This window comes from Pan troglodytes, chromosome 13 (genome assembly GCF_028858775.2).
Source record: "Pan troglodytes isolate AG18354 chromosome 13, NHGRI_mPanTro3-v2.0_pri, whole genome shotgun sequence".
NCBI lineage: Eukaryota > Metazoa > Chordata > Mammalia > Primates > Hominidae > Pan > Pan troglodytes.
Genome location: NC_072411.2, coordinates 14269249 through 14292757, shown reverse-complemented (window position 1 = coordinate 14292757; position 23509 = coordinate 14269249). Strand labels below are relative to the sequence as shown.

Here is a 23509-nt window from a genome sequence, read left to right as displayed (position 1 = left end):
AACTATTTCATTGACAATTTTAAATCTAGTTTTATCTTGAGGAGAATAAAGTTTTTTATATCTTTAGTATTTTAGTTGAAGATCCAAAGACATTTTATGTTAAAACTTTAGGTTTTATATTGTTTTGTGTTTTAAAACATAAAATCTAAAATGTGGTAATATCCATGAGGTGCAGATAGAGTAATAGCACAAATTCTGTGTTCATGAAAATTCATTTTAGGATAACTTAATTAAAAGGACTCAGGATTTGAATGATATTAGATTAGACAGAAAAAAGTTCACTTGAGTGTAAGACATAAGTAATAAAAGCCAAAGGTAGCTAACTTTTTTAGGCTTCTTCTTTCTTTAACGAGTATGCATATGAAACAAAATTTCCATGTCCATGTCCAATTTTCCATGGTACATAGGGCTTCTATAATTTCATCTATTTCATCCTGCAGTTATTTTCACGGGTTTCTGTGTCCACCACTATCTGGAATCTCTGAGATGGTGAAAACGAAATCTTATTCTTCTTTATATTTCAAACAATTCCTAGCACATTATCAAAAATACCTGATAAAATTTATTGTGTCTGTAATACTGGTAAGCATGTAAAAGGGTGGTAAATATATAGGCTTTAAGTTTAGATAGATCCAAATATTATTAAAATTACCAAATTATTGTTTTTAAAAAGTATTAGTTTCCTAAGACAAATAGAGATTTTTAGATAAGGCTGGATTTGTAATACTTTAAGCAACAGGTCACAGTGCTTAAGTATTTAATGCCGATTTGGCAAGCAGCTGATGTTTTACATAATGCTGTCGGGTATTTTATATTTGCGTGTATTTTCTGATGCACTGGATCCAGCACTTCATGTCACGTCATATATCTGTTTATAATGTATACAAATGTATTTCCATATATATTTGATGTTTGATGGCTTTGAAACTTTAATCTTGAAATAGATTTTAAATTTTTATTAAAACTATTTAAATAATTACCGTAAGGAAAGAGCTCTTATTAGTTGAAAGAAAATGTAGATTCATGTTTCCTTGGAGACTAGTCTAGTTTCCAAGGATAGACGGCAGTGGGGAGTTGGGTATCTAGATGGAATTTCTGTTGGTTTGGATTCCAGCTCTGCTGCTTACCAGCTTTGTGACCTCAGGCAAACAACTTAACCTCTCCAAGCCTCAATTTCCCCATATATCTAATGGTGATATTTATAAGTTTCACCTTATAGGGCCATGGTGGGGATCCCATGAAATAGTGAATGTGAAGTGCTTAGCACAGTGCCTGGCACATACTCAATGCTCTATGCACGTCAGCTAGTACTTAATGATGCTAATAAACATGATGTGTCCCGAAGCACAGGCGGGATCTTGCCTGACGTCCTCTCTGCGTCCTGGTCAGTCTTCACATGGTGGGCATCCTTTATTTCCGGTCACACACGGGTAGTACACAGAGCATGCTGTTTCTTTCCTGCCAGAAGGTTCCTGCTGCAGCTCTCCTGCTAGTTTAGCTTAGCCTTCTGGTTTGAGGGATAAGTCACATGTACCATCACTTCCCAGGACCAACAGGACCTTTCAAGAAAGCTATCCCTGCTTACACAGAGAATTGCCCTTGCCTAACACTGAAGCCTGGCAGAGTAACATGAAATAACCACAGCAATTCTAAAATTAGAATTAGCATGCCTAGAATAACAGGTATAACCTTCTCTTGTACTTTATCACTTGCTTCATTTCTGCTCAGCCTAATTTTCACTTGATGTGTAGATTTATTTTTTGTTCACCCATCCAGAAAATGTTGACTGAGGAATTACTCTGTGTTAGGTGCTGTTGTAGGAGCAAGGGATACAATGATGATCAAGGCAGATGCAGCCGTTACCTTCAGGTTGTGGAGTCCGGATACAGACTGGAGGCAGGCAGCTGTAAGATGTGCGACAAATGCTGCGCTGGATCAGCCCGTGGTATTAGGAGAGCAGGTAAGGAAGGGTGGGGACGGGAGCGGACGACCTGGAGGAAGAGGCACCTAAGCAGAGTCCGGAAGGCTGAGGAGGAGTCAGCAGGTGAAAGAGAGGGGAATCATGGCATGCCATCTCAACTGTAGGGCACGGCTAGCTGGCTGACTTAGCTGCTGTAACACCGGATTTTTGCAAGACTCCCTGAGTATTTCTTGTGGACTTGCGAACAAATCTGAGCAAGAAAACCACGTAATTTCTTTTATGCCCTGCCCAAGAAAGCCACCTGGAGGGGCAAGGGGACATTAGCAGAAAGAAGCTGGAGGTGGGGGGAGAGCAGGGTGATATTACTCACCATATGGTGGGGGGTGGACACCTCCCTGTCATATGGCTCGTAATATCCAGCGAGGGAGAGGGGGTTGACTTTCCCCTACGTTATTGGTAATATCACCCCCCTCTCTCCCGCTAAATATTAAGTACAATATCACGGGTGGGGTGTACACCCCCGGTGATGTTTGAAGTAATATCAACTTCTCCCCCTCTGGATGTTAGAAACAATATCACAGGGGGGTGTACAACCCCCTGCGATCCTGGGAGTAACATCATCCTCTTTCCCCCGGATATTAGGAACAATATCACAGAAGGTGTTTACAACTTTTGCAATGTTGGGAGTAATATCATCCTCTCTCACCCTAGATATTCAGAACAACATCACATGGGAATTGTACCCTTCTGTTTATTGAGAGTAATATCATCCTCTCCCTTTCTGTATATTAGTAACAATATCACAGAGGGCTGTCTACACCCCCAGGAATGCTTTGAGTAATATTATCCTCTCTCTGCCTGGATATTTGGAACAATGTGACAGGAGTTGTGTACACCCACTGTGATATTCGGTTTAATATCAACTTCTATCCCCTGGATATTGGGAGTAATATCTATCTTTAGCCCCTGGATACTAGGGACAATATCACAGGAGGGCTGTATACACACGGCGCTATTGGGAGTAATATCATTTTCTCCACCCCTTCATATTAGGTACAATATAACAGTGGGGATGTGTACCCCCTGGGATATTGGGAGTAATATTAATCTCTTCCCTGGTGGATATTTAGAACAATATCACAGGGGCAGTGTACACCCTCTGAGATATTGCGAGTAATATCGTTCTCACCCCGCCGCCCCCACCCCAGATATTAGGAACAATATAACAGGCAGATTATACACCTGCCGCAACATTGAAAGTAATATCATCCTTTTCCCCCTGGATATTAGGAACAATATCTTATGGGGGGTTTACAGCCCATTCCATTTTGGGAGTAATATCAACTTCTTCATTGCTGGAAATAAGAAACAATATAGCAGTTCTGGTGTACACACCCTGTGATATGGGCAGTAATATCATAGACTCTCCCCCGGTGTATTAGGAACAATATCAAAAAGGGGTGTATACCCACAGCGATTTTGGGATTAATATCATACTCTCCCCCCTGGATATTAGGAACCATATCAAAGAAGGAGTGTCTACCCCTTGCGATAGTGACAGTAATATCATCCTCTCCCTCCCTGGATATTAAGAACAATACCACAGCATTGGTGTACACCCACTACGATCATGGGATTAATGTCATCCTCTAACCCCTGGATATTAAAAACAATATCACAGAGGAGGTGTACACCCCTCGCGATATGGCCAGTAATATCATCGTCTCCTCCACTGCGTATTAGGAACAATATCAAAGGGGTGTGTACACCTTCTGCGCTATTGGGAGTAATGTCATTCTCTTTTCCCCTGAATATGAGGAATAATATCACTGATGGGGTGTACAACTCCTACGATATAGGCAGTAATATCATCCTCTCCCAACCTGGATATTAGGAACAAAATAACAGGACATGTACACCCCCTGCGATACTGGGAATAATATCATCCTCTCTCCCACTTAATATTAGAAACCGTATCCCAGGAAGAGTGTAAACCCTCTGAGATATTGAGAGTAATATCACCCACTCCCTACCTAAATATTAAAAACAATGTCACGGGAGGGGTGTACACCCCTACAATATTGGGAGTAATATCATCCTCTCCCTCCCTAGATATTAGAAACAATATAAAAGGGGTCGCGTACACCCCCTGTGATATTGGGAGTAATATCATTCTAATCCCCCCTGGATATTAGGAAGAATATTATACAGGGGATGTACACCCCTTGACATATTGTGAGTCATATCATTTCTCTTCCCTTGGACATTAGGGACAACATCACGGGGGGGGTGTCCCCTGTTATATTGAAATTATTATCATCCTCTCCCAAACTGAATATTAAAAACAACATCACGGGGGTGTTGTGACCCCAGCAATATGGACAGTACTATCATTGTCTCCCTCCCTAAATATTAAGAACAGTATCACAAGAGGAGTGTACACCCCCTGCGATATGGCCAGTAATATCATCGTCTCTACCTTTGGATACTAGGAACAACATCACAGAGGGTGTGTACACCCCCTGCGATATTGGGCATAATGTTAGCCTCTCTTCCCCTGGATATAAGGAACAATATCCCTGGTCGGGGGAGGTGGAGTACATTAAGAACAATATCTGAAGGAGGTGGGTGTACACCCCCTGAGATATTGGGTGTAGTATCATCCTCTCTTTCCTAGGATATTAAGAACAATATCACAGGAGGGGTGTACAGCCCCTGCGATATTGGGAATAATATCACCCTATCCCCCTCTCGATATAAGGAACAATATCCCAGGGTGGGTGTACATCCCCTGCCATATTGGGCGTAATGTCATCGTCTCCCAACGTGGATATTGGGAATAATGTCCCAGGGGGGTGTACACCTTCTTCGATATTGGGAGTAGTATCATCCTCTCCCCTCGGGATTGTAGGCAAAATATGGAAGGGGTTTTACAACTCATGCGATATGGGCAGTAATATCATCCTCTCTCCACCTAGATATTAGGAACTATATCACAGGCGGCTGTACACTTGTTACGATATTGGGAGTAATATCATCCTCTCCCATCATGGATATTAAGAACAATATTCCAAAGGAGGTGTACACCCCCTGCGATACTGAGAGTAATATTTGGCTCTCCCCTTCGGGATATTAGGAACAATATCGCAGGAGGTGTGTACAACCCCTGTGATATTGGGAGTAATATCGTCTTCTCCCCCTGAATATAAGGAACAATGTCACAGGAGGATGTACACCCCCTGGGATATTGGGAGTAATATCATTTTCTCCCCCTCGAGATATTCGGAAGAATATCACAGTGGGTGTGTACAGCCGCTGCGACATTGCCACTAGTATCATCCTCTCCCTCCCAGGATATAAGGAACAATGTCACAAGGGGTGTACACCCCCTGCGATATTGGGGGTAATATCTTCCCCTCCCCCGCTGGCTATTAGGAACAATGTCACAGAAGGGGTGTCCACTCCCTGCTATATTGGGAGTGAGATCATCCTCTCTGTCCCTGAATATTAGGAACAATATCCCTAGGGAGTGTACACCTCCTGCAATATTGAGACTAACATCATCCTCTCGCCCCCTGGATATTAGGATCAATATCACAGGGGTGGTGTACATCCCCTGCGAAACTGGAAGAAATATCATCCTCTCCACCTTTGGATGATAGGGACAATATCACGGGGGAAGTCTACGCCCCCTGCGATATTGGGAGTCATATCATCCTCTCCCACCCAGGATATTAGGAAAAAAGATGACCGAAGGGATGTATACCCACTGCGATATTTTTCATAATGTCATCCTCTACTTCCTGGCAATTAGGAATAACATCATAGAGGGGTGTACACTTTCTGTGATATTGGGAGTAACATCCTCTACCCCTCGGATATCGGGAACAATTATATTAAGTATTAATATTCATAAATATAATAACAATTAATAGAAATCATCGATATAAATAATTACTATAAAGATAGTAAAAGTTACTACGGATTAAAAATATTAATGGTTACTATTAATAATTAATAGCAACCTCACTATTAATAACATAATGATATCGGTAATTAATGTTACTTAATTAAATCAATAAGTGATGTTGGTAATAAAACAATAATTAATATTAAGATTAATAACTAATATTGAAAAATGACAATACTAATAATTAATTTTAATCATGCATAATCATATTTAAAATAATCATTGATGATTAATAACGTTATACTATTAATTAATATTACCATTGATAATTATTAAGACTGATGTTTAATAATTAGTAATATTATTAAGACTGATGCTTAATAATTAATCATATTATTTCTTCTAATACCGTAGGGGGTGTACACCTACCTGTGATATTGTTCCTAATATCCAGGGATGGAGAGCATGATACTAGTTTTAATATCTCAGTAGGTGTACACTCACCCTGTGACACTGATCCTAATATCCAGGGGATAGAGTATGACATGACTCCCAACATAGCAATGAATGTACAGCCACCCGGTGATATTGCTCCTAATATTCACGGAAGAAGCGTAGGATATTACTCCCAATATCGCAGGGAGTGTACACCTCTTCTGTGACATTGTTCCTGGTATCCCGCGGGGGAGAGGATGATAATAATTAAAGTATTGCAGGCTGTGTTCACTCATCCTGTGATATTGTTATAAATATCCTGAAAGGGAGAGGATGATATTACTTCCTATAACAGATAGATATTACTCCCCATAATAGAGCAGGAGGTGTACACCCACCGTGTGATACTGTTCCTAATATTCAGAGGCAGAGAGGTCGATATTACTCTCAATATCGCAGGAAGTGTACACCCCCGTGTGAGATGGTCCTTAATAATATTCCAAGGCAGAGGGGGTGATATTACTACATTTATCGCAGAAAGTGTACACCCCCCCAGGGATGTTGTTCCCATGATCCTGGAGAGAAGAGGATGATATTAGTTTAAATATGACAGAAGGTGTACACGCCCCCACTGATATTGTTTCTAATTTCAGTGTGGGAGAGGAGAATATGACACCCAATATCGCAGGGAGTAGAAACACACCTGTGATACGGTTCTTAATATTCAGGGTGGAAGAGGATGATATTACTCCCAATACAGACGGGTGTACAACCTCTGCACACCGAGGGTGTACACCCATCTGTCAAACAGCACATAATTTCCAGAGGGGGAGATATTACCCCCAATATAGTAAACAGGCTGTGAGTCCACCGTGGATCGTAATAACTCGGGGGGGAGAGGAGGTGGCTCTTACTCCCCATATCGCAGGGGGTGCCTACCCCCACTGCGATGGGGGTCCTAAGAGCCATGGGGGGAAGAGGGGCTGGCTCTCAGTCCCGGCCTCGCAGGGTGTGCCTCCCCTTCCTGCGATGGGGGTCCTAAGAGCCAGTGGGGGAAGAGGGGCTGGCTCTGAGACCCCGCCCCGCTGGGGGTGCCTCCACCCTCTGCGATGGGGGTCCCAAGACACGGGGGGGAAGAGGGGCAGCCTCTCAGTCCCGGCCTCACGGGGGGTGCCTCCCCTTCCTGCGATGGGGATCCTAAGAGCCAGGGAGGGAAGAGGAGCTGGCTCTCAGTCCCCGCCTCGCGGGGGGTGCCTCCCCGCCCTGTGATGGGGGTCCTAAGAGCCAGAAAGCTTAGAGGGGCTGTCTCTCAGTCCCCGCCTCGCGGGGGGTGCCTCCCCGCCCTGCGATGGGGGTCCTAAGAGCCAGGGGGGGAAGAGGGGTTGGCTGTCAGTCCCCGTCTCGCCGGGGGTGCCTCCTCCCCCTGCGATGGGGGTCCTAAGGGCCCAGGAGGAAGAGGGGCTGTCTCTCAGTCCCCGCCTCGCGGGGAGTGCCTCCCCTCCCTGCGATGGGGGTCCTAAGAGCCAGGGGGGAAAGAGCGGCTGGCTCTCAGTCCCCACCTCGTGGGGGGTGCCTCCACCCCTGCGATGGGGGTCCTAAGAGAAATGGAGGGAAGAGGGGCTGGCTCTCAGTCCCCGCCATGAGGGGGGTGCCTCCCCCCCTGCGATGGGGGTCCCAAGAGCCAGGGGGGGAAGAAGGGCTGGCTCTCTGTACCCGCCTCGCGGGGGGTGCCTCCCCTTCCTGCGATGGGGGTCCTAAGAGCCGGGGGGGGGGGGAAGAGGGGTTGGCTCTCAGTCCCCGCCTCACCGGGGGTGCCTCCTCCCCCTGCGATGGGGGTCCTAAGGGCCCAGGAGGAAGAGGGGCTGTCTCTCAGTCCCCGCCTCATGGGGAGTGCCTCCCCTTCCTGCGATGGGGGTCCTAAGAGCCAGGAGGGGAAGAGGGGCTGGCTTTCAGTCACCACAGCTTGGGGGGCCTTTATGTTCTGGTTTTACCCAAGAGTCAGCTGATTTGCTTCTTGTACTAGCAGGGCAGTTGCTGCCAAGGCCCTCAAACAGGGGGGCCATCCTTTCGAATCCCTGTCTAGCTGTTTAGAGAGGTAGGCCACCGGCCTCAGCCAGGGCTCCACAGTTTGGGTTTAAAGTCCAGCTGCCATCTTTTCTCTGATGCATACAATGGAAAAGGCTTTGTGAGATCCGGTAGCCCCTGGGCTGGGGCTTCCAGAAGTTTTTCGTTTAACTCATGAAAGACTTGCTGTTGTTGGAATCCCCATTCCAAATGTTCCCAGTCCCCCCCCCTTTGTGACGTCATACAAAGGCGTGGCTAATCCTGCAAAGTTGGGCTCCGCAGTCTACAAAACCCCACAGCTCCTAGGAATTCTCTCACCAGGCTTCTGCCCTTAGGCTCCGGAAGATTGCAAATGACCTGCTTTCTTTCGGATCCCGGGCTGCTTTCGGACACCTGTCGAATAGTAAATCCCAAGTAAGGTACCTGCGGTCGTCGGCAGATCTGAGTTTTCTTCTTGGACACCTAATACCCACAGCCCTCCAGGTCGATCCTAAGGATCTTAGAATCCTCGATGGGGGTCATAAGCCAGGGGGGGAAGAGGGACTGGCTCTCAGTCCCCGCCTCACGGGGTGTGCCTCCCCCGTGTGATGGGGATCCTCAGAGTTGGGCGGGGATGAAGGGCTGGCTCTCAGTCACCGCCTCGCGGGGAGTGCCTCCCCCCACTGCGATGGGGGTCCTAAGGGCCAGTGGGGGAAGAGGGGCTGGCTCAGTCCCCGCCTCACGGGGGGCGGCTCGCTCCCCTGTGATGGGCATCCTAAGAGCCAGGGGAGGAAGAGGGGGAGAGGATGATAATAATGTCAGCATCGCAGGCTGTGTTCACCCAGCCTGTTAAATTGTAATTAGTATCCTGAAAGGGAGAGGATGATATTACTCCCCATAACAGACAGATATGACTCCCCATCATAGAGCACGAGGTGTACACCCGCCCTGTGATTTTCTTCCTCATATTCAGAGACCGAGAGGTTGATGTCACTCCCAATATCGGAGGAAGTATACACCCCCGTGTGAGATGGTCCTTAATAATATTCCACGGCGGAGGGGGTGATATGACTACATACATGGCAGAAAGTGGAAACCCCCCAGGGATATTATTCCCACGATCCTGGAGGGAAGAAGATGATGTTACTTTCAATATGACAGAAGGTGGATGAAGTGGTGGACTGCCCCTCCACACCTGTGAGTATTTCTAGTTGGGTGGGACGAGAGACTGATAAAAGAAATAAGACACAGAGACAAAGTGTAAAGATACAACAGTGGGTCCAGGGGACCGGCGCTCAGCACACCAAGCACCTGCACCGGCACCAGCCTCTGAGTTCCCTCAGTTTCTATTGATTATGATTTTCATTATTTTAGCAGAAAGGAATGTAGTAGGAGAGCAGGGTGATGATAAGGAGAGAGTCAGCAGAAGACATGTGAGCAAAAGAATCTATGTCATAATTAGGTTCAAGGGAAGGTACTATGACTGGACGTGCACGTAAGCCAGATTTGTTTCTCTCCACCCAAACATCTCAGTGGAGTAAAGAAGAACAAGGCAGTGTTACTGCAAACATGTCTCGCCTCCCGCCACAGGGCAGCTTTTCTCCTATCTCAGAGTTGAACGAATGTACAATCGGGTTTTACACCGAGACATTCAGTTCCCAGGGGCAAGCAGGAGATAGTGGCCTTCCTCCATCTCAGCTGCAAGAGGCTTTCCTCTTTTACTAATCCACCTCAGCACAGACCCATTACGGGTGTCGGGCTGGGGGACAGTCAGGTCTTTCTCATCCCATGAGGCTATATTTCAGACTATCACATGGGGAGAAAGCTTGGACAATACCCTGCTTTCAAGGGCAGAGGTCCCTGCGGCTTTCCACAGTGCATTGTGTCCCCGGTTTATTGAGACTAGAGAATGGCGATGACTTTTACCAAGTATACTGCTGGTAAACATTTTGTTAACAAGGCACGTCCTGCACAGCCCTACATCCCTTAAACTTTGATTTTATACAACACATGTTTTTGTGAGCTCCAGGTTGGTTCAAAGTGGCTGGGGCCAAGCGGCTAGGGCAAAGCTACAAATTAACAATATCTCAGCAAAGCAATTGTTTAAAGGACAGGTCTTTTTCAAAATGGAGTCTCTTATGTCTTTCCTTTCTACATAGACACAGTGACAGTCTGATCTCTCTTTCTTTTCCCTACAGATGGACACGCCCCCACTGATATTCCTTCTAATTGCAACATGGGAGAGGAGGATATGACACGCGATATCACAGGGAGTAGAAACGCCCCTGTGATACTGTTCTTAATATTCAGGGAGGAAGAGGATAATATTACTCCCAATACAGATGGGTGTACACCCGTCTGTGAAAGAGTTCGTAATCTCCAGAGGGGGAGATGATATTACTCACAATATGGTAAAGAGGCTGTGAGTCCACGGAGGATCCTCAGAGCCAGCGGGGGAAGAGGGGCTGGCTCTCAGTCCCCGCCTCACGGGGGTGCCTCCCCCCACTGCGATGGGGGTCCTAAGAGCCAGTGGGGGAAGAGGGGCTGGCTCTCTGTACCCGCCTCACGGGGGGTGCCTCCTCCCCCTGCAATGGGGGTCCTAAGGGCCCAGGAGGAAGAGGGGCTGTCTCTCAGTCCCCGCCTCGCGGGGAGTGCCTCCCCTTCCTGCGATAGGGGTCCTAAGAGCCAGTGGGGGAAGAGGAGCTGGCTCTCAGTCTCCGCCTCGCGAGGTGCCTCCCCACCTTGCGATCGGGGTCCCAAGAGCCAGGGGGGAAGAGGGGCTGGCTCTCTTTGTGGATGATTCTTTTTCCATTCTCAGGCAGTTTTCTTTTTTCTTTCTTTCTTTTTTTTTTTTTTGAGACTGAGTCTTGCTCTGTTGCCCATGCTTTGCTGGATCTCGGGTGACTGCAACCACTGCCTCCCAGGTTCAAGAGATTCTCCTGCCTCAGCCTCCTGAGTAGCTGGGACTAGAGGCGTGTGTCACCACACCCAGCTAATTTTTGTATTTTTAGTAGAGATGGGGTTTCACCATGTTTGCCAGGATGGTCTCTATCTCCTGACCTTGTGATCCACCCACCTCAGCCTCCCAAACTGCTGGGATTGCAGGTGCGAGCCACCGGGTCCAGCCTCTCAGGCGATTTTCATACCTGCATACTCTGATCACTACTCTGTTAAACAGTCAAGTAGGGTAAGTATTATCTTCAGATTTCCAGAGCTCTGTCTCTGTACAGCCCTCTCCTCCTCAATATTCTGCCCTATGAATTCTAGCCACATTGGCCTTCCCAGACTCACAGTTCTGTCCCCTCAACTCAGGAAGATCTCTGAGCTCCATCTGCATTCTTTCTTCCTGTGCTGTGGCCTGGAAAGTTTTCTAAGGTGTTTGGGAGGTCAATTGTGGGGCTAGCCTCATTTGTTTCTCATTTCTTGAGGATCACTGCCTTTTGATGCTTGATTCCAGTGATTGATTCCCTTTGTTGCTTGAGGGCCATAGTTTCATATATTTTCTCCAGTATTTTTGTTGTTTTAGGTCAGAAAGTAATTTTGGTCTCTGTTACTCCATCTTGGCCAGAAGTGTAAGACCTAAGCATTTACACATCAAAATACTGCACACATAATTTTAGTTTAAGCCACTTTTTAAAAAATCTCCTTCATTTTCCATTTAGCATTCTATTTAGGGTATTACATTGGTTTTTTTGAAATTCTGTTATTGGCAGTTTCTATTGCCTCTCAATCCCATTTAAAGATAGTGCATAGGGTATTCTAAAATAGCTGTTAAGCAAAGAGAAAATTGGGCCTGATAGGGTGAGAATCACAGCTCTAATACCTAGAGTGACCTTATAATGTATTGTCCAAAGGAGATATTTTTGACAGTGAAAGAGGGTGTTGTTAGTAATTATATCAGGACCATGGCCTAAACCAGGACTATCCCAGGCAGCCTGGGACATATTTGTACCCCATCTCTATTTAATGCCTTTATACAATTCTTTACTTAATTCTACCAGCCTTTATTGAGCCTGCTTTCTTTGTCTAGCTGAGTGCCACGTGCTGACATCACTAAGATCAATACAGCAAACTCTGAAAGATGGACAGAGAGACAGGAGATGGTCCTTTATAATGCAGTGTGATCTGTGCTGCAATAGAGGTGAGCACAAGGTCCTTACGAAGGCTCAGTGAAGAGCATGCTTGACTGCAGGGGAGGGCACTTAGGTTAGAAAAGATGAGTCGAAGTATGTTCATAGGGAGCATGGGGTGAGAGGTGGTGGGAAAGGTATTCCAGACAGTGTGTGTCAAGGCCAAGAGCCAGGGGAACACAGGTGGGGCTTCTTTTTTTTTCTTCTAAGATGGAAGAGTGTTCTGATCGGCTGGAAAACAACGCACATGGGAAGCTGTACAGAAATGAGTGGGGAAAGGTAATACTTAACAGCAACAGCAGTTAATATTTAGTGCCCACTTACGACATGCTGGACACAGTTCCGGGTACTCTGAACATATTCGCTCATTTAATCTTTACAACAACCCTATGAGGTAGGTACTATTATTATCTCCATTTTCAGGTGAGGAATCTGAGGCACAGAGAGAGTAAGTATGTTGCCCAGGGCCACGCACCAAGTATGTGGTAGGTCCTGGAGTTGAATGCAGAGCCCCTCCACTCTAAACTCCTGAAAGCCAGATGCTACAAGGCGTTGTTATTCCAAGTGGAGGAATGCTAAGGACAGCATCCTGCAGGTGACCAGGAAACCCTGAAGCATTCGAAGCAGGGGAATGGCTTAAAACAAGGTGGTATAAGAAAGTGCTCCCAGAGCAGCATGAAAGTCTGGTGTAGTGGAGGTCTCCACTAGCCACAAGAGGTGGTAAGAGGCTGAGCTGAAGCAGCTGCAGCAGGGATGCAGAGGATACATTCCCCAAACCCTTATGGGCAGAGTCCTTTGGCTTCAGTGACCACGGCCAAGGGTGCAGAGGAGAAGCCCAAGAAGATGCCAGGTGTCTGGCTTATGCCCCTGTGTGAACGTGAAGCCTCTCATTGACATGCAGGTTACAGGAGGAAAAGCAGGTTTATGTGGGAAGGAGGCTTCTAGACCATGACTTCCATTTTAGCCATGTAGTTTTTGAAGTGCTTGTACAAGTTCTAGGTGGAAATGTCCAGGAGGCAGTGGGGAACTCAAAGTAGATCTCAGGAGAGAGGCTTAGGCCAGAGGGCTTGGGGAATCATCAGCATGGGGGTGGGAGGAGAGCTGGTATTTGGATGAGATTGCGGTGGAGCAGGAACAGAGTGGGAAAAGGTGGTGATGAACCCAGGGACTCCAGTATGCGGTAGCTGGCTGTGAGATTAGGAAGCAATGAAAGAGGCCGAGAAGGATGTGGGGGAGAAGCATCAATAAGGAATAAATGAGTTGCACATGCTCCAGAGAGGCCAAATAAAGACTGGATTTGGCTCTCGCAGGTCATACACGAAAGAATCTTGGAACCAAAAGAAAAACGGTGGTGGTTTAAAGGGTATATTCAGTTTCTAGATCTGCTGTCACAAAATACCAGAAACTGGGTGTCTTGTTAAAACAACAGAAATTTTTTCTCTCACAGTTTTGGAAGCTAGAAGTTCAAAACGAGGTGTTGGCAGCACCATGCTCTCTCTGAAGATGCTAGGAAGAATCTGCTCCATGCCTTTCCATTCGCTTCTGGGGTTTCCTGCAAGCCCTGACATTCCTTGGCTTGTAGATGCATCACCCCAGTTTCTGCCCCCATCATCACATGGCCTCCTCTCTGCGTGTGCCTCTGCATTCCCTCTATTCTTCTTCTAAGGACACCGACACCAGTCATAGTGGATTAAGGGTCCACTCCTAACTAATTACATCTGCAACAACCCTATTTCCAAATAAAGTCACATTCTAAGATTCCTAGGGAGAACATGAATTTTTGGGGGCGTGTGGATACTGTTCAACCTGGGACATGGAGTAAATAAATGGCAAGGAAGATTACAGATGACTTTAAGCTAAAGAGGGAGATAGGGTTAAATGTAGGACTTTTTTTTTCCAGGACGGGAGAGGTTTAAACATGTTACTACATTGAATAAATGAAATAACCATGAACATAGAGTGGCTAAAGATTCTGAACTAAGTGCAAGTAATTGATACACGTCCATGGATAAGGGGAACGAATGGCGCTAGCCATTCCACCTGCCCCTCCTTCAGCCAACTGTGTGGCTTTACCCCAGCTGCATATTTGTGTGGCGCCTGAGCTCTGAGATGACCATCAGCATGAGGCACCGTCTGGCTGAGTTGCGCCAGCGTCAGCGGGGCGGCAAGCAGCAAGGACCATCCTCTCCCCGAAGGGCTTCTGGACCCAACCGGTGAGAACAGAATGTGGGCAAGTAATGGGTGGGTGTGCAGACGGCTTGCTGGGACCTCACTGCACTTCCTCCATGCTTTGGGCCTGCCATTCAGCAACTCTGTCTCCCAAGACCTTACCTCTCACACAAGGATCCATGATGTCAGCCTCTTCCCCCTGTTGAGTCTCCTCTCCCCCTATTGAGTCTCCTCTTCCCCTCATTGAGTCTCCTCTTCCTTCTTCCCCCATTGAGCCTCCTCTCCCCCTATTGAGTCTCCTCTCCCCATGCCCATCCTTGTCTCGGACTCAGGCACCAGGCCCCATCAATGCTGTCTCCTGGACCGGCTCTCTCATCAGACAGTGACAAGGAGGGAGAAGATGAGGGGACTGAAGAAGAACTTCCAGCACTGCCCGTCCTTGCCAAGAGTACCAAGAAGGCACTGGGTCTGTGGCAGTTGGGCGTGGGGGCAGACAGGTCCTAGTTGGTATGATGGCTAGATATGGTTTTTCTGAGACTGTGGGGTGAGAGCAGTGTGAGCTGAGGAAACTGAGGCATCATTGAGGCCACACAGGGTATGGGCTGATGGGGCCAGGGCTCCAGGGTTGGGTGGGGGCGGGGGGGCAGGAGACACTTCCTCTGACTGCCTGTTTCTGTCTAGCCTTGGTCCCCAGCCCAGCCTTGCCCCGAAGCCTGTCCCACTGGGAGATGAGTCAGGTGAGTCGCCATTGTTAAAATGTTCTCCCAAGGTTAGAGGAGGCAAAGGGAGCTGTGAGAACAGGGCTCTCTGGGCCTGGTAGGGTACTGGGGCATGGGGTCTGCCCACATGCTGCACTCCTGTGTCCAAGGAAGGGCTTGTCGGGGAAGTTGAAGCAGCTGGGCCGGTCCTGGGTGCGGGGTGAAGAAAGCCCAGGTATTTCCTTCCTGTGGACCAGTTGGGGTGGATGGAGCACAGGGTTAGTCAGCACTGGGGAGGTGGGGCACTTGTTCAGCTGCCTGGTGCCTGGAAGTAAATATCATCAGAGAAGAGCTCAAGGTGGAGAGGACAAAGGACCCCTAAGCCAGATAGTTAGAACTAAAATGCAGGAAATCAAGGATCCAAAGAGCGGAGATCTGGAGAAACAGTTCTAAAGACCCCGGTTAGGAGGTAAGCGGAGAACTTCCAGAATAGTTAGAGGGAAAAGGCCATGAGGGGACCCATAATTCAGCGACTGCCCTGGGGTGGCCAAAGGGGGATCAAGGTGTTCAGAGCAAGTTCCCAAGCACCAGTACCTTCCGTTGTCAGCAACAGTTTCACAGAGTGATGATGCTGTGGTGTCTCTGGAGCACCCTGACCGGGCCAGGGGTCTCAGGCCTGGGCTATAGGTTTGTCCTTGGTGCTGTGAAGGGACTTTGGGGCCCCCAGCTATTGGAGTGATAGGGGTAGAGAGGCAAAAGGAGTGGTTGGGGTAGACAGGCAGAAGTGGACTTTGCCCTGGGCTGGGTTTCTTGGGGGACTCTTGGTAGTAAGTGGTTGCTGCTGGGGCTGTCCTCAGAGTAGGAGACTTTTAGAGACCCCCAGCTCTGAGGCATCCACGATACCAGGTGAAGGCTGAGACTAGGGGTTCCTGTGCCAGAGGATGTGGAATGCAGCTAAGAGTGTGAACTCTGGAGCCAGACTAACCTGCAGGCCACTTACTGTCTGTGGGACGCAGACTGGTCACTTAAGCCCCCTGTGCTTCAGTCTCCTCATCTGTAAAACAAGGATGATACTAGTGCCCATTTCAAAAGGTTGCTGTGAGGATGAAGTAAGCTAGCATGTGTAGTGTGCCAGGCACATAGTAAGGGATATGTGGATATTTGTTGATCTGACTGTGTGGTTGTTGTTACTCCTCCCCCACCCCCTACCTCCCACCAGGCACAGGAGTCCGTGGGGTTCCTGGACCCAGCTCCTGCAGCCAACCTGGGACCCAGAAGAAGAGGGCGCTGGGTTCAGCCAGGTGTGGAACTGAGCGTTAGATCCATGCTGGATCTGCGGCAGCTGGAAACACTGGCCCCAAGCCTGCAGGACCCTAGCCAGGACTCGCTGGCCATCATCCCATCTGGTCCCAGGAAGCATGGGCAGCAGGCCCTTGAGACTTCACTCACTAGCCAGGTGAGCCTGCTTTCTCCCAGCTCTCTAGAGAGTTCCAAGGGGCCTTAGGCAGCCTTTGCCACCAGCTGGGACCTGAGCACTGGTCCAGCTATGCTTGCTCTGCCCCTGTGGCACATGGGTAACCTGAACTGCAAAGCCAGGATGGGGGTGGCTGGTCTGTATGGTTTGGTCATCAGGATAGGCAGGGGAGGGGTTGGGGTAGAGAGGCAAAAGTGGCCTTTGCCCTGGGCTGGGTTTCTTGGAGGACTCTTGGTATTAAGTGGTAGCTGGAGGTTGGCAGCCCAGAGTGCTAATACAGTTCATCCAGAAGCTCACATCAGCAACTGGAGCCCAGCCTGGCTTCTCGATGTCTGTCCTTCAGCTTCCCCTTGAATAAGTGCACACCGCATCCTTACTCACCTCCACCTCTTCTCCAAGGGGAGGGTTGGCCCCCAGGATACTCAGGGCTTACCCCCCAGCTACCACTGCCTCATCTGTCACCTCTGCTCTGTTAACATCCCTTTGTGTGTTCCCAGAATGAAAAGCCCCCTCGGCCTCAGGCTTCCCAACCTTGTTCCTATCCCCATATTATCCGATTATTGTCACAAGAGGAAGGGGTCTTTGCCCAAGATCTGGAACCTGCACCCATTGAAGATGGTATTGTCTACCCGGAGCCAAGTGACAACCCCACCATGGATACCAGGCAAGGATCCTTCCCTAGCCAGACCTCGTGCCCCCGTCTTCCCCTCCCTATGAGTGTTCTTTAGTCGAGGGAGGGTTGGCCCCCAGGATACTCAGGGCTTTCCTTCCAGCTCACCACTGCCTCATCCCTCACCCTGATCACAGGCAGGAGTCCAGCGGGGCTGCTGCCTACCCCTGCTCACTGCCTTTTCTTCTCCCTGCTGGAATCCTGACAGTGAGTTCCAAGTGCAGGCTCCAGCCCGGGGAACTCTGGGAAGAGTGTACCCAGGCAGCAGGAGCTCAGAAAAGCACAGCCCTGACAGTGCCTGCTCTGTGGATTACAGCAGCAGCTGCCTTTCCAGCCCGGAGCACCCCACTGAAGGTGAGGCTGTAGCCTGGAGGGAGGGGCCATGGGGGGTGGGTGGGGAGGCTCTGGCAACAGATGGGTGCAGTGCGATGCCTCTCTCCCCTCCCCACACCCAGACTCTGAGAGCACGGAGCCCCTCAGTGTGGATGGCATCTCCTCAGACCTTGAAGAGCCAGCTGAGGGTGATGAAGAAGAGGAAGAAGAGGAGGGAGGCATGGGCCCCTATGGGCTACAGGAGGGCAGCCCCCAGACTCCAGACCAGGAGCAGTTTCTAAAACAGCACTTTGAGACTCTGGCCAGTGGAGCTGCTCCAGGTGTGGTCAGAGGGCCAGCATTTAGTGCCTGCAATTTGCCCTTCTCCCCTCCTTGCCTACCTGAGAGGAGGGTCCCAGGGTATAGGCTGTGGCTGGGGGTCTCAAGGAGGCAAAATCTGGGGCAAGGGCTTGGTTTTTGCCCCAATTCATGATTTCTCTGACCTTGGTAGGGGCCCCAGTGCAGGTCCCAGAGAGGTCAGAGTCTCGGAGTATCTCTTCACGATTCCTGTTGCAAGTACAGACCCGCCCACTCAGGTACAGAGGCCCCCTACCCCCCAGCAGCAGCTCTGGCTCTCCTGGCCTCCCAGGGCTGCTGCCCTCTCCTCTCCAGTGTTCTGTCTCTCCATGCACGGGGTGTTTTGCACTCCCGGTTTTGGGCTAACTGGCCTTTCCCCAGCCCTATCTGGCTTTGTGCTGGTTCTCTCCTAGTGCCCTGGTGCTATGAGTTTCTCGCCATTTTGGCAGGGAGGAGCATTGAGCCTTCTCTGGGCCTTCTCCCACATTTCCTCCCTGTAGGGAACCATCCCCGTCCTCCTCAAGCCTGGCACTGATGTCGAGACCAGCCCAGGTGCCACAGGCATCTGGTGAGCAGCCGAGAGGCAATGGTGCCAATCCCCCTGGAGCACCCCCGGAGGTGGAACCGTCCTCTGGCAACCCCAGCCCCCAGCAGGCAGCCTCTGTGCTGTTGCCACGATGCCGTCTCAACCCTGACAGCAGCTGGGCTCCCAAGAGAGTGGCCACAGCCAGCCCCTTTTCTGGACTCCAGAAGGCCCAGTCTGTGCACAGTCTGGTGCCACAGGGTGAGGAGCCTGATGGGTTCAGTGCCAGGGTGCAGGGTGTATGGAACACATGTACATGCTGGAGGAGGGAGGGCCTGGTGTGGCCCTGATGTGCCACTGTGCTGGCCACTAGGTGTCCCTTAATGGGCATGTGGAGGGGAACAGCAGCTCTTCGGGATTGGGTGTTGGCACCTGGGATGCCTTCCTCAACACCTGACCTGTGTATACCTCTGTCTCCTTTGCAGAAAGACATGAGGCCAGTCTGCAGGCCCCTTCACCAGGCGCACTGCTGTCTCGGGAGATCGAAGCTCAGGATGGTCTGGGCTCCCTGCCCCCAGCTGATGGCCGTCCGTCTCGGCCTCACTCCTATCAGAACCCCACCACCAGTTCCATGGCCAAGATATCCTGCAGTATCTCTGTTGGGGAGAACCTAGGCCTGGTGGCTGAACCTCAAGCTCATGCCCCCATCCGAGTCTCACCACTCAGCAAGCTGGCCCTGCCCAGCCGGGCTCACCTGGTCCTGGACATCCCCAAACCACTGCCTGACCATCCTACCCTGGCTGCATTCTCTCCTGTCACCAAAGGCCGGGCCCCTGGCGAGGTAGAAAAGCCTGGCTACCCGGTGGGCCTAGGAAAAGCTCACAGTACAACTGAGAGATGGGCCTGTTTGGGGGAGGGCACCACTCCCAAGCCTAGGACAGAGTGCCAGGCTCATCCTGGGCCCAGCAGCCCCTGTGCCCAGCAACTGCCAGTCAGCAGCCTCTTCCAAGGCCCTGAAAACTTGCAGCCCCCACCCCCTGAGAAGACTCCCAACCCCATGGAATGCACCAAGCCAGGGGCAGCCCTGAGCCAGGACTCAGGTGTGCACAGCTCCCCAGCTCTCATCTCCTGCCCCATCCTTACTCTCCCCTCTCTGTTGGCCGCTGTCTGGCTCCATCCCATTTCTGTGGGTACAGCTTCTGGTGTTTCTTGTCCTGTCTGCTCCTGTCGCAGGTCCGTAAGTCACACCCCTGATGGTGAGACCCTCCTGCTGACCTTCATGATTTCCTTGTGATTCACTTGCCCATTCAGTGGCTTCTGAACTTGGGGCTGGCCGTCTCCTCTGGACCTTGTTTGTGTGGTGTTGGGGAGGCCGTTGGAAGAGAAGCCAAGAGGAAGGGACTGAGGGCAAGTGGGAGGTGCAATGCTGAGGGCTAGGTCTCTCCTGCTCTGAGTGTCTTGGGTGCGGAGGCCTGAAAGGGCTACATGCTGGGCCTCACTGAGCTGTATCCGTCTCTTTCAGAGCCAGCGGTGAGCCTGGAGCAGTGTGAGCAGCTGGTGGCAGAGCTCCGCGGCAGCGTGTGCCAGGCAGTGTGGCTCTACCACTCGGTGGGTGTTAGGTGCCCCCCGGCAGGAGGGTGGGCACGTCAGTAGTGCTGGGTGTTTCGGATAACCATGTCCAGAACAGTATGCTAAGGCTCTTGTGCTGACAGGATGGCACACTCAAGAACATCTTGGGCAGCATAGGTGAGGGGGTTAGAGGCCAGGCTAGCCTCTTGTACCGGGCACCTGCGGTCATTTCTGGTTAAGAGCTGGAGACTTCCCTCAGGAGGTGAGGCCTGAAGAGACCACACCTCCTAGTTGGCTCAGGACAATCCCAGTTTATGTCGTTGTCCCAGTGTAATTATTAATGGCATCCTTTTTCATATCCATGAATTATTTGGCCCCCTTAGACATAGGGGACAGTCCAAGAAGGCCCAAACTTTGAAAGAGAAAGCAGATTCTGCCGGAGTTGTCATAAGGAGTTGCTCATAAGATGTAGACGGTTCTGCAATCCAATGGGTTCCTCCTTGGGCGTCACCCCCAGAGTCTGCCTGCATCCCATGTTCCCTGGCCATACATGCTGATCTTGGTGGGTAGAGTTCCCAGCTAGTCCCTTCTGAGGCAGGCTGGACCCAGGTGGGGCCCCTCCCTTTTATATGTCTGTTGACAGGCTCCTCCACCTCACTTCTGGGGGTGCTGTTTCAGGTGGCTGGCTGCAAGATGCCCTCAGCAGAGCAAAGTCGGATTGCCCAGCTCCTCAGAGACACCTTCTCTTCAGTGCGACAGGAGCTGGAAGCTGTGGCTGGGGCAGTGCTGTCCAGCCCAGGCAGCAGCCCTGGGGCTGTGGGAGCCGAGCAGACACAGGCCCTGCTGGAGCAATACTCAGAACTGTTGCTTCGAGCCATGGAACGGCGTATGGAAGGCAAACTCTGAGTTCTAGAAGCCTGTCCCAAGTGAATGAATGCCCCAGCGATTCCAAACTGCAGCCCCTCTGCCCCTCACCAAAACCTGCGGGGCTGCTTGGAGTGGAAAGCAGGGAGCAGTGTTCAGAGGCAAAGCAGCCTTCCCAGCCGCTCCTCGTGGGGGGCCTGTATTTATTAATTTATTTCCCTGACTGTTGCCTCACTTCCTTGGAACTCCTGCCTCCACAGCCCCTCCAGTGGCAGGGACAGGTCTTGGGTCTTTGTCATCTTGGTGCTGTGAGAGGTAGGAGGGCAGCCTGCCCCATCTAGGAATCTGGGAAGGGCTGGCCCTCTCTTAGAAGCCATTTGAAATTACTGCAGGGATTAGCTCCCTGTGGTGGAGCATACACAGGATACTCTGGGGTCGAGGTGAGAGGTGATGTGGTATTCAGTGCCCGTCAGCCAACTGTGGGCCTTCACCTCTACCTGCACTTCCCCTCTCACACCAGCTGCACTCCCCTGGCTGCCAGAGCAGGGTGGTTTTCCCCAATACCTGGCAGCTCAGAAAGGCAGAGCCATCTGGCCGTCCAGGGTGTCCCCAGCCATCAGGAGACTTGAGTTGGTATTTGGACCTGAGCCCGCACATTCCACTCCCATTCTCCCTCCAAGAGGGGCCCAGCATTGTATTTCCCTGTGACCCCTTACTCTCCTGGCCAGAACTTGAGCCAGCTGTGGGACGTTGCTGCAGGACAGTAAGCCCTCACCTGGGCAAACATGAAGCTCTGGCCTCCTTTCCTCAGCCCCTTGTTCTTCCCTGTCCTCCACCCTGGACCCCAGCCGGCTGCTGGAGCCCAGAGGCCACCTTCTCCCTGCATCCTGAATGATGCTTAGTCAGAAGCCTGTGTTGGAACATCCCTCGTTTACAGGGCGCTGGCCTACCTCCTGAGGACCTTGGCCACAGATGAGATCACACGCATGCACGCGCACACATGTACACACACCTACCTGCACAGCACGCTGTTGAGTGTTGGTTGCCAGAGTATCCGGCTGGCTGCTGTGTGCCTGCCGGCACATCCTGCCTCAGCTTCACCACCCTGGCTTATGTGGAACACCTATCAGGGAGCAGAAAAGGGGTGCAGTACACTAAGTGAACCCAGATTCTGGATTCTTGGTGTCCACAGCCTAGCTGATACGAGATGGCCCATAGGACACCTGGTTTAGGTAGAAGGAGCCTCCTCAAAGGCAGTGCTGGGCACCCACGGGTGTGCTGGATACTGGAGTTTGAGAGGAGGGAGGTGCTGGGGCCAAAGGAGACACTAGAAAAATGGTAGATGGGACAGGTAAGTGGCAGAGGTGAGGGGATAAGTTAGAATGTAAAAGGGCAGTAATTAGGGGTGAGGGAAAGGAGATAGGGGACCCTAGGAGGTAGAGTGGGACCATGTCGTGAGGCAGTTGAAGAGTTGAGGAAAGGTTTTTCTGGGCCCTACTGCTCCCCTCTGCTGCAGGTAAGTCAGAGCAGCTTTACCACAGCTTCAGGCCACGAGAGCCCCTTCACCCGCCCTGCTGCGCCATAGGCAGAGGCTTATAAAGAAATGGGTTCCGGGCCAGGTGTGGTGGCTCAAGCCTGTAATCCCAGCACTTTGGGAGGCCGAGGCGGGTGGATCACGAGGTCAGGTGATCGAGATCAGCTTGGCCAACATGGTGAAACCCTGTCTCTACTAAAAATAAAAAAATTAGCTGGGCGTGGTGGTGGGCGCCTGTAATCCCAGCTACTCGGGAGGTTTAGGCAGGAGAATCGCTTGAACCCTGGAGGTGGAGGTGGAGGTTGCAGTGAGCCCAGATCGCGCCATTGCACTCCAACCTAGGTGACAAAGCTACACGCCATCTCAAAAAAAAAAAAAAAAAAAAAAAAGAAAAAAGAAAAAGGGTTACAAAAGGTTCCCAGCTCCGGGGCATCAGCCTGAGTGCGCTTGAGCTGCTCCAAACCTGGCCCTTCCCCACTCCTCTAGCATCGCCACCCGCATGGCCCTGGAACTCCCGCGGCGGCGGGGGCGGGCCCGTGCCTACTGTGTCCCCACTTCCCACACCAGCCGCGCCCACCGCAGGTGGGACTCAGGTTCGCCCTCTGGGCCAGGTCCTTCACGAGGAGGCAGCTACCCTTCGCCAGAAGTTTGTGAGAATGTGGCCGCCCTTTTCCTGCCCTCTGCCCCATGTGAGTGGGGGGCCTCGTGGCCCGGCCGGCGCCCCGTCCCCTTCTGCATGTCTGAGGCCACCGGCAACCGCCGCCCCACTCCAGATTTGCCCCCGCCCTGTTTTGAAAGCCCCTTATTTATAACTTTTATACTTTGTGCAGGTCGCGGCGCTTCCCGCCTCATCCTTGGCTGCATGGGGCGGGGGGGCTGTTTTTAACGTGCCCGTTTGTA

The 23509-nt window shown here is 50.7% G+C and overlaps 1 protein-coding gene across 6 annotated transcripts; it reads left to right on the top strand.

The window, feature by feature from the left end:
* Positions 1–8723: 8723 nt before the first annotated feature.
* Positions 8724–23011, top strand: LOC104004131 (mitogen-activated protein kinase-binding protein 1-like). 6 transcript variants are annotated; one of them, XM_054678878.2, is made up of 15 exons: positions 8724–8813; positions 12340–12450; positions 12650–12718; positions 14518–14652; positions 14941–15074; positions 15290–15345; positions 16526–16762; positions 17278–17444; positions 17659–17804; positions 17906–18103; positions 18274–18358; positions 18620–18903; positions 19128–19742; positions 20165–20250; positions 20890–23011. In XM_054678878.2, the coding sequence occupies exons 3-15, from the start codon at positions 12687–12689 to the stop codon at positions 21115–21117; spliced, it is 2403 nt and encodes an 800-aa protein (XP_054534853.1). In that variant the 5' UTR covers positions 8724–8813; positions 12340–12450; positions 12650–12686; the 3' UTR covers positions 21118–23011. The 6 variants fall into 6 exon arrangements, 5 of the variants coding, with proteins under 5 accessions (XP_054534853.1, XP_063646395.1, XP_063646394.1 ...); XM_063790325.1 differs by lacking the exon at positions 8724–8813 and adding an exon at positions 10936–11496 and having other exon boundaries at positions 13887–14652; XR_010149688.1 differs by lacking the exon at positions 8724–8813 and adding an exon at positions 11273–11496 and having other exon boundaries at positions 19128–19483.
* Positions 23012–23509: the final 498 nt, after the last annotated feature.

What these genes read in the sequence shown, in the direction of transcription:
- LOC104004131 (XM_054678878.2), top strand. Translation starts at nt 12,687, where the DNA reads ATGGGAAGCTGTACAGAAATGAGTGGGGAAAG. An exon ending in ACAGAAATGAGTGGGGAAAG is followed by an intron (nt 12,719 to 14,517) that starts GTAATACTTAAC and finishes GCTTTACCCCAG; the next exon opens with CTGCATATTTGTGTGGCGCC. An exon ending in GCACAGTCTGGTGCCACAGG is followed by an intron (nt 18,904 to 19,127) that starts GTGAGGAGCCTG and finishes TCTCCTTTGCAG; the next exon opens with AAAGACATGAGGCCAGTCTG.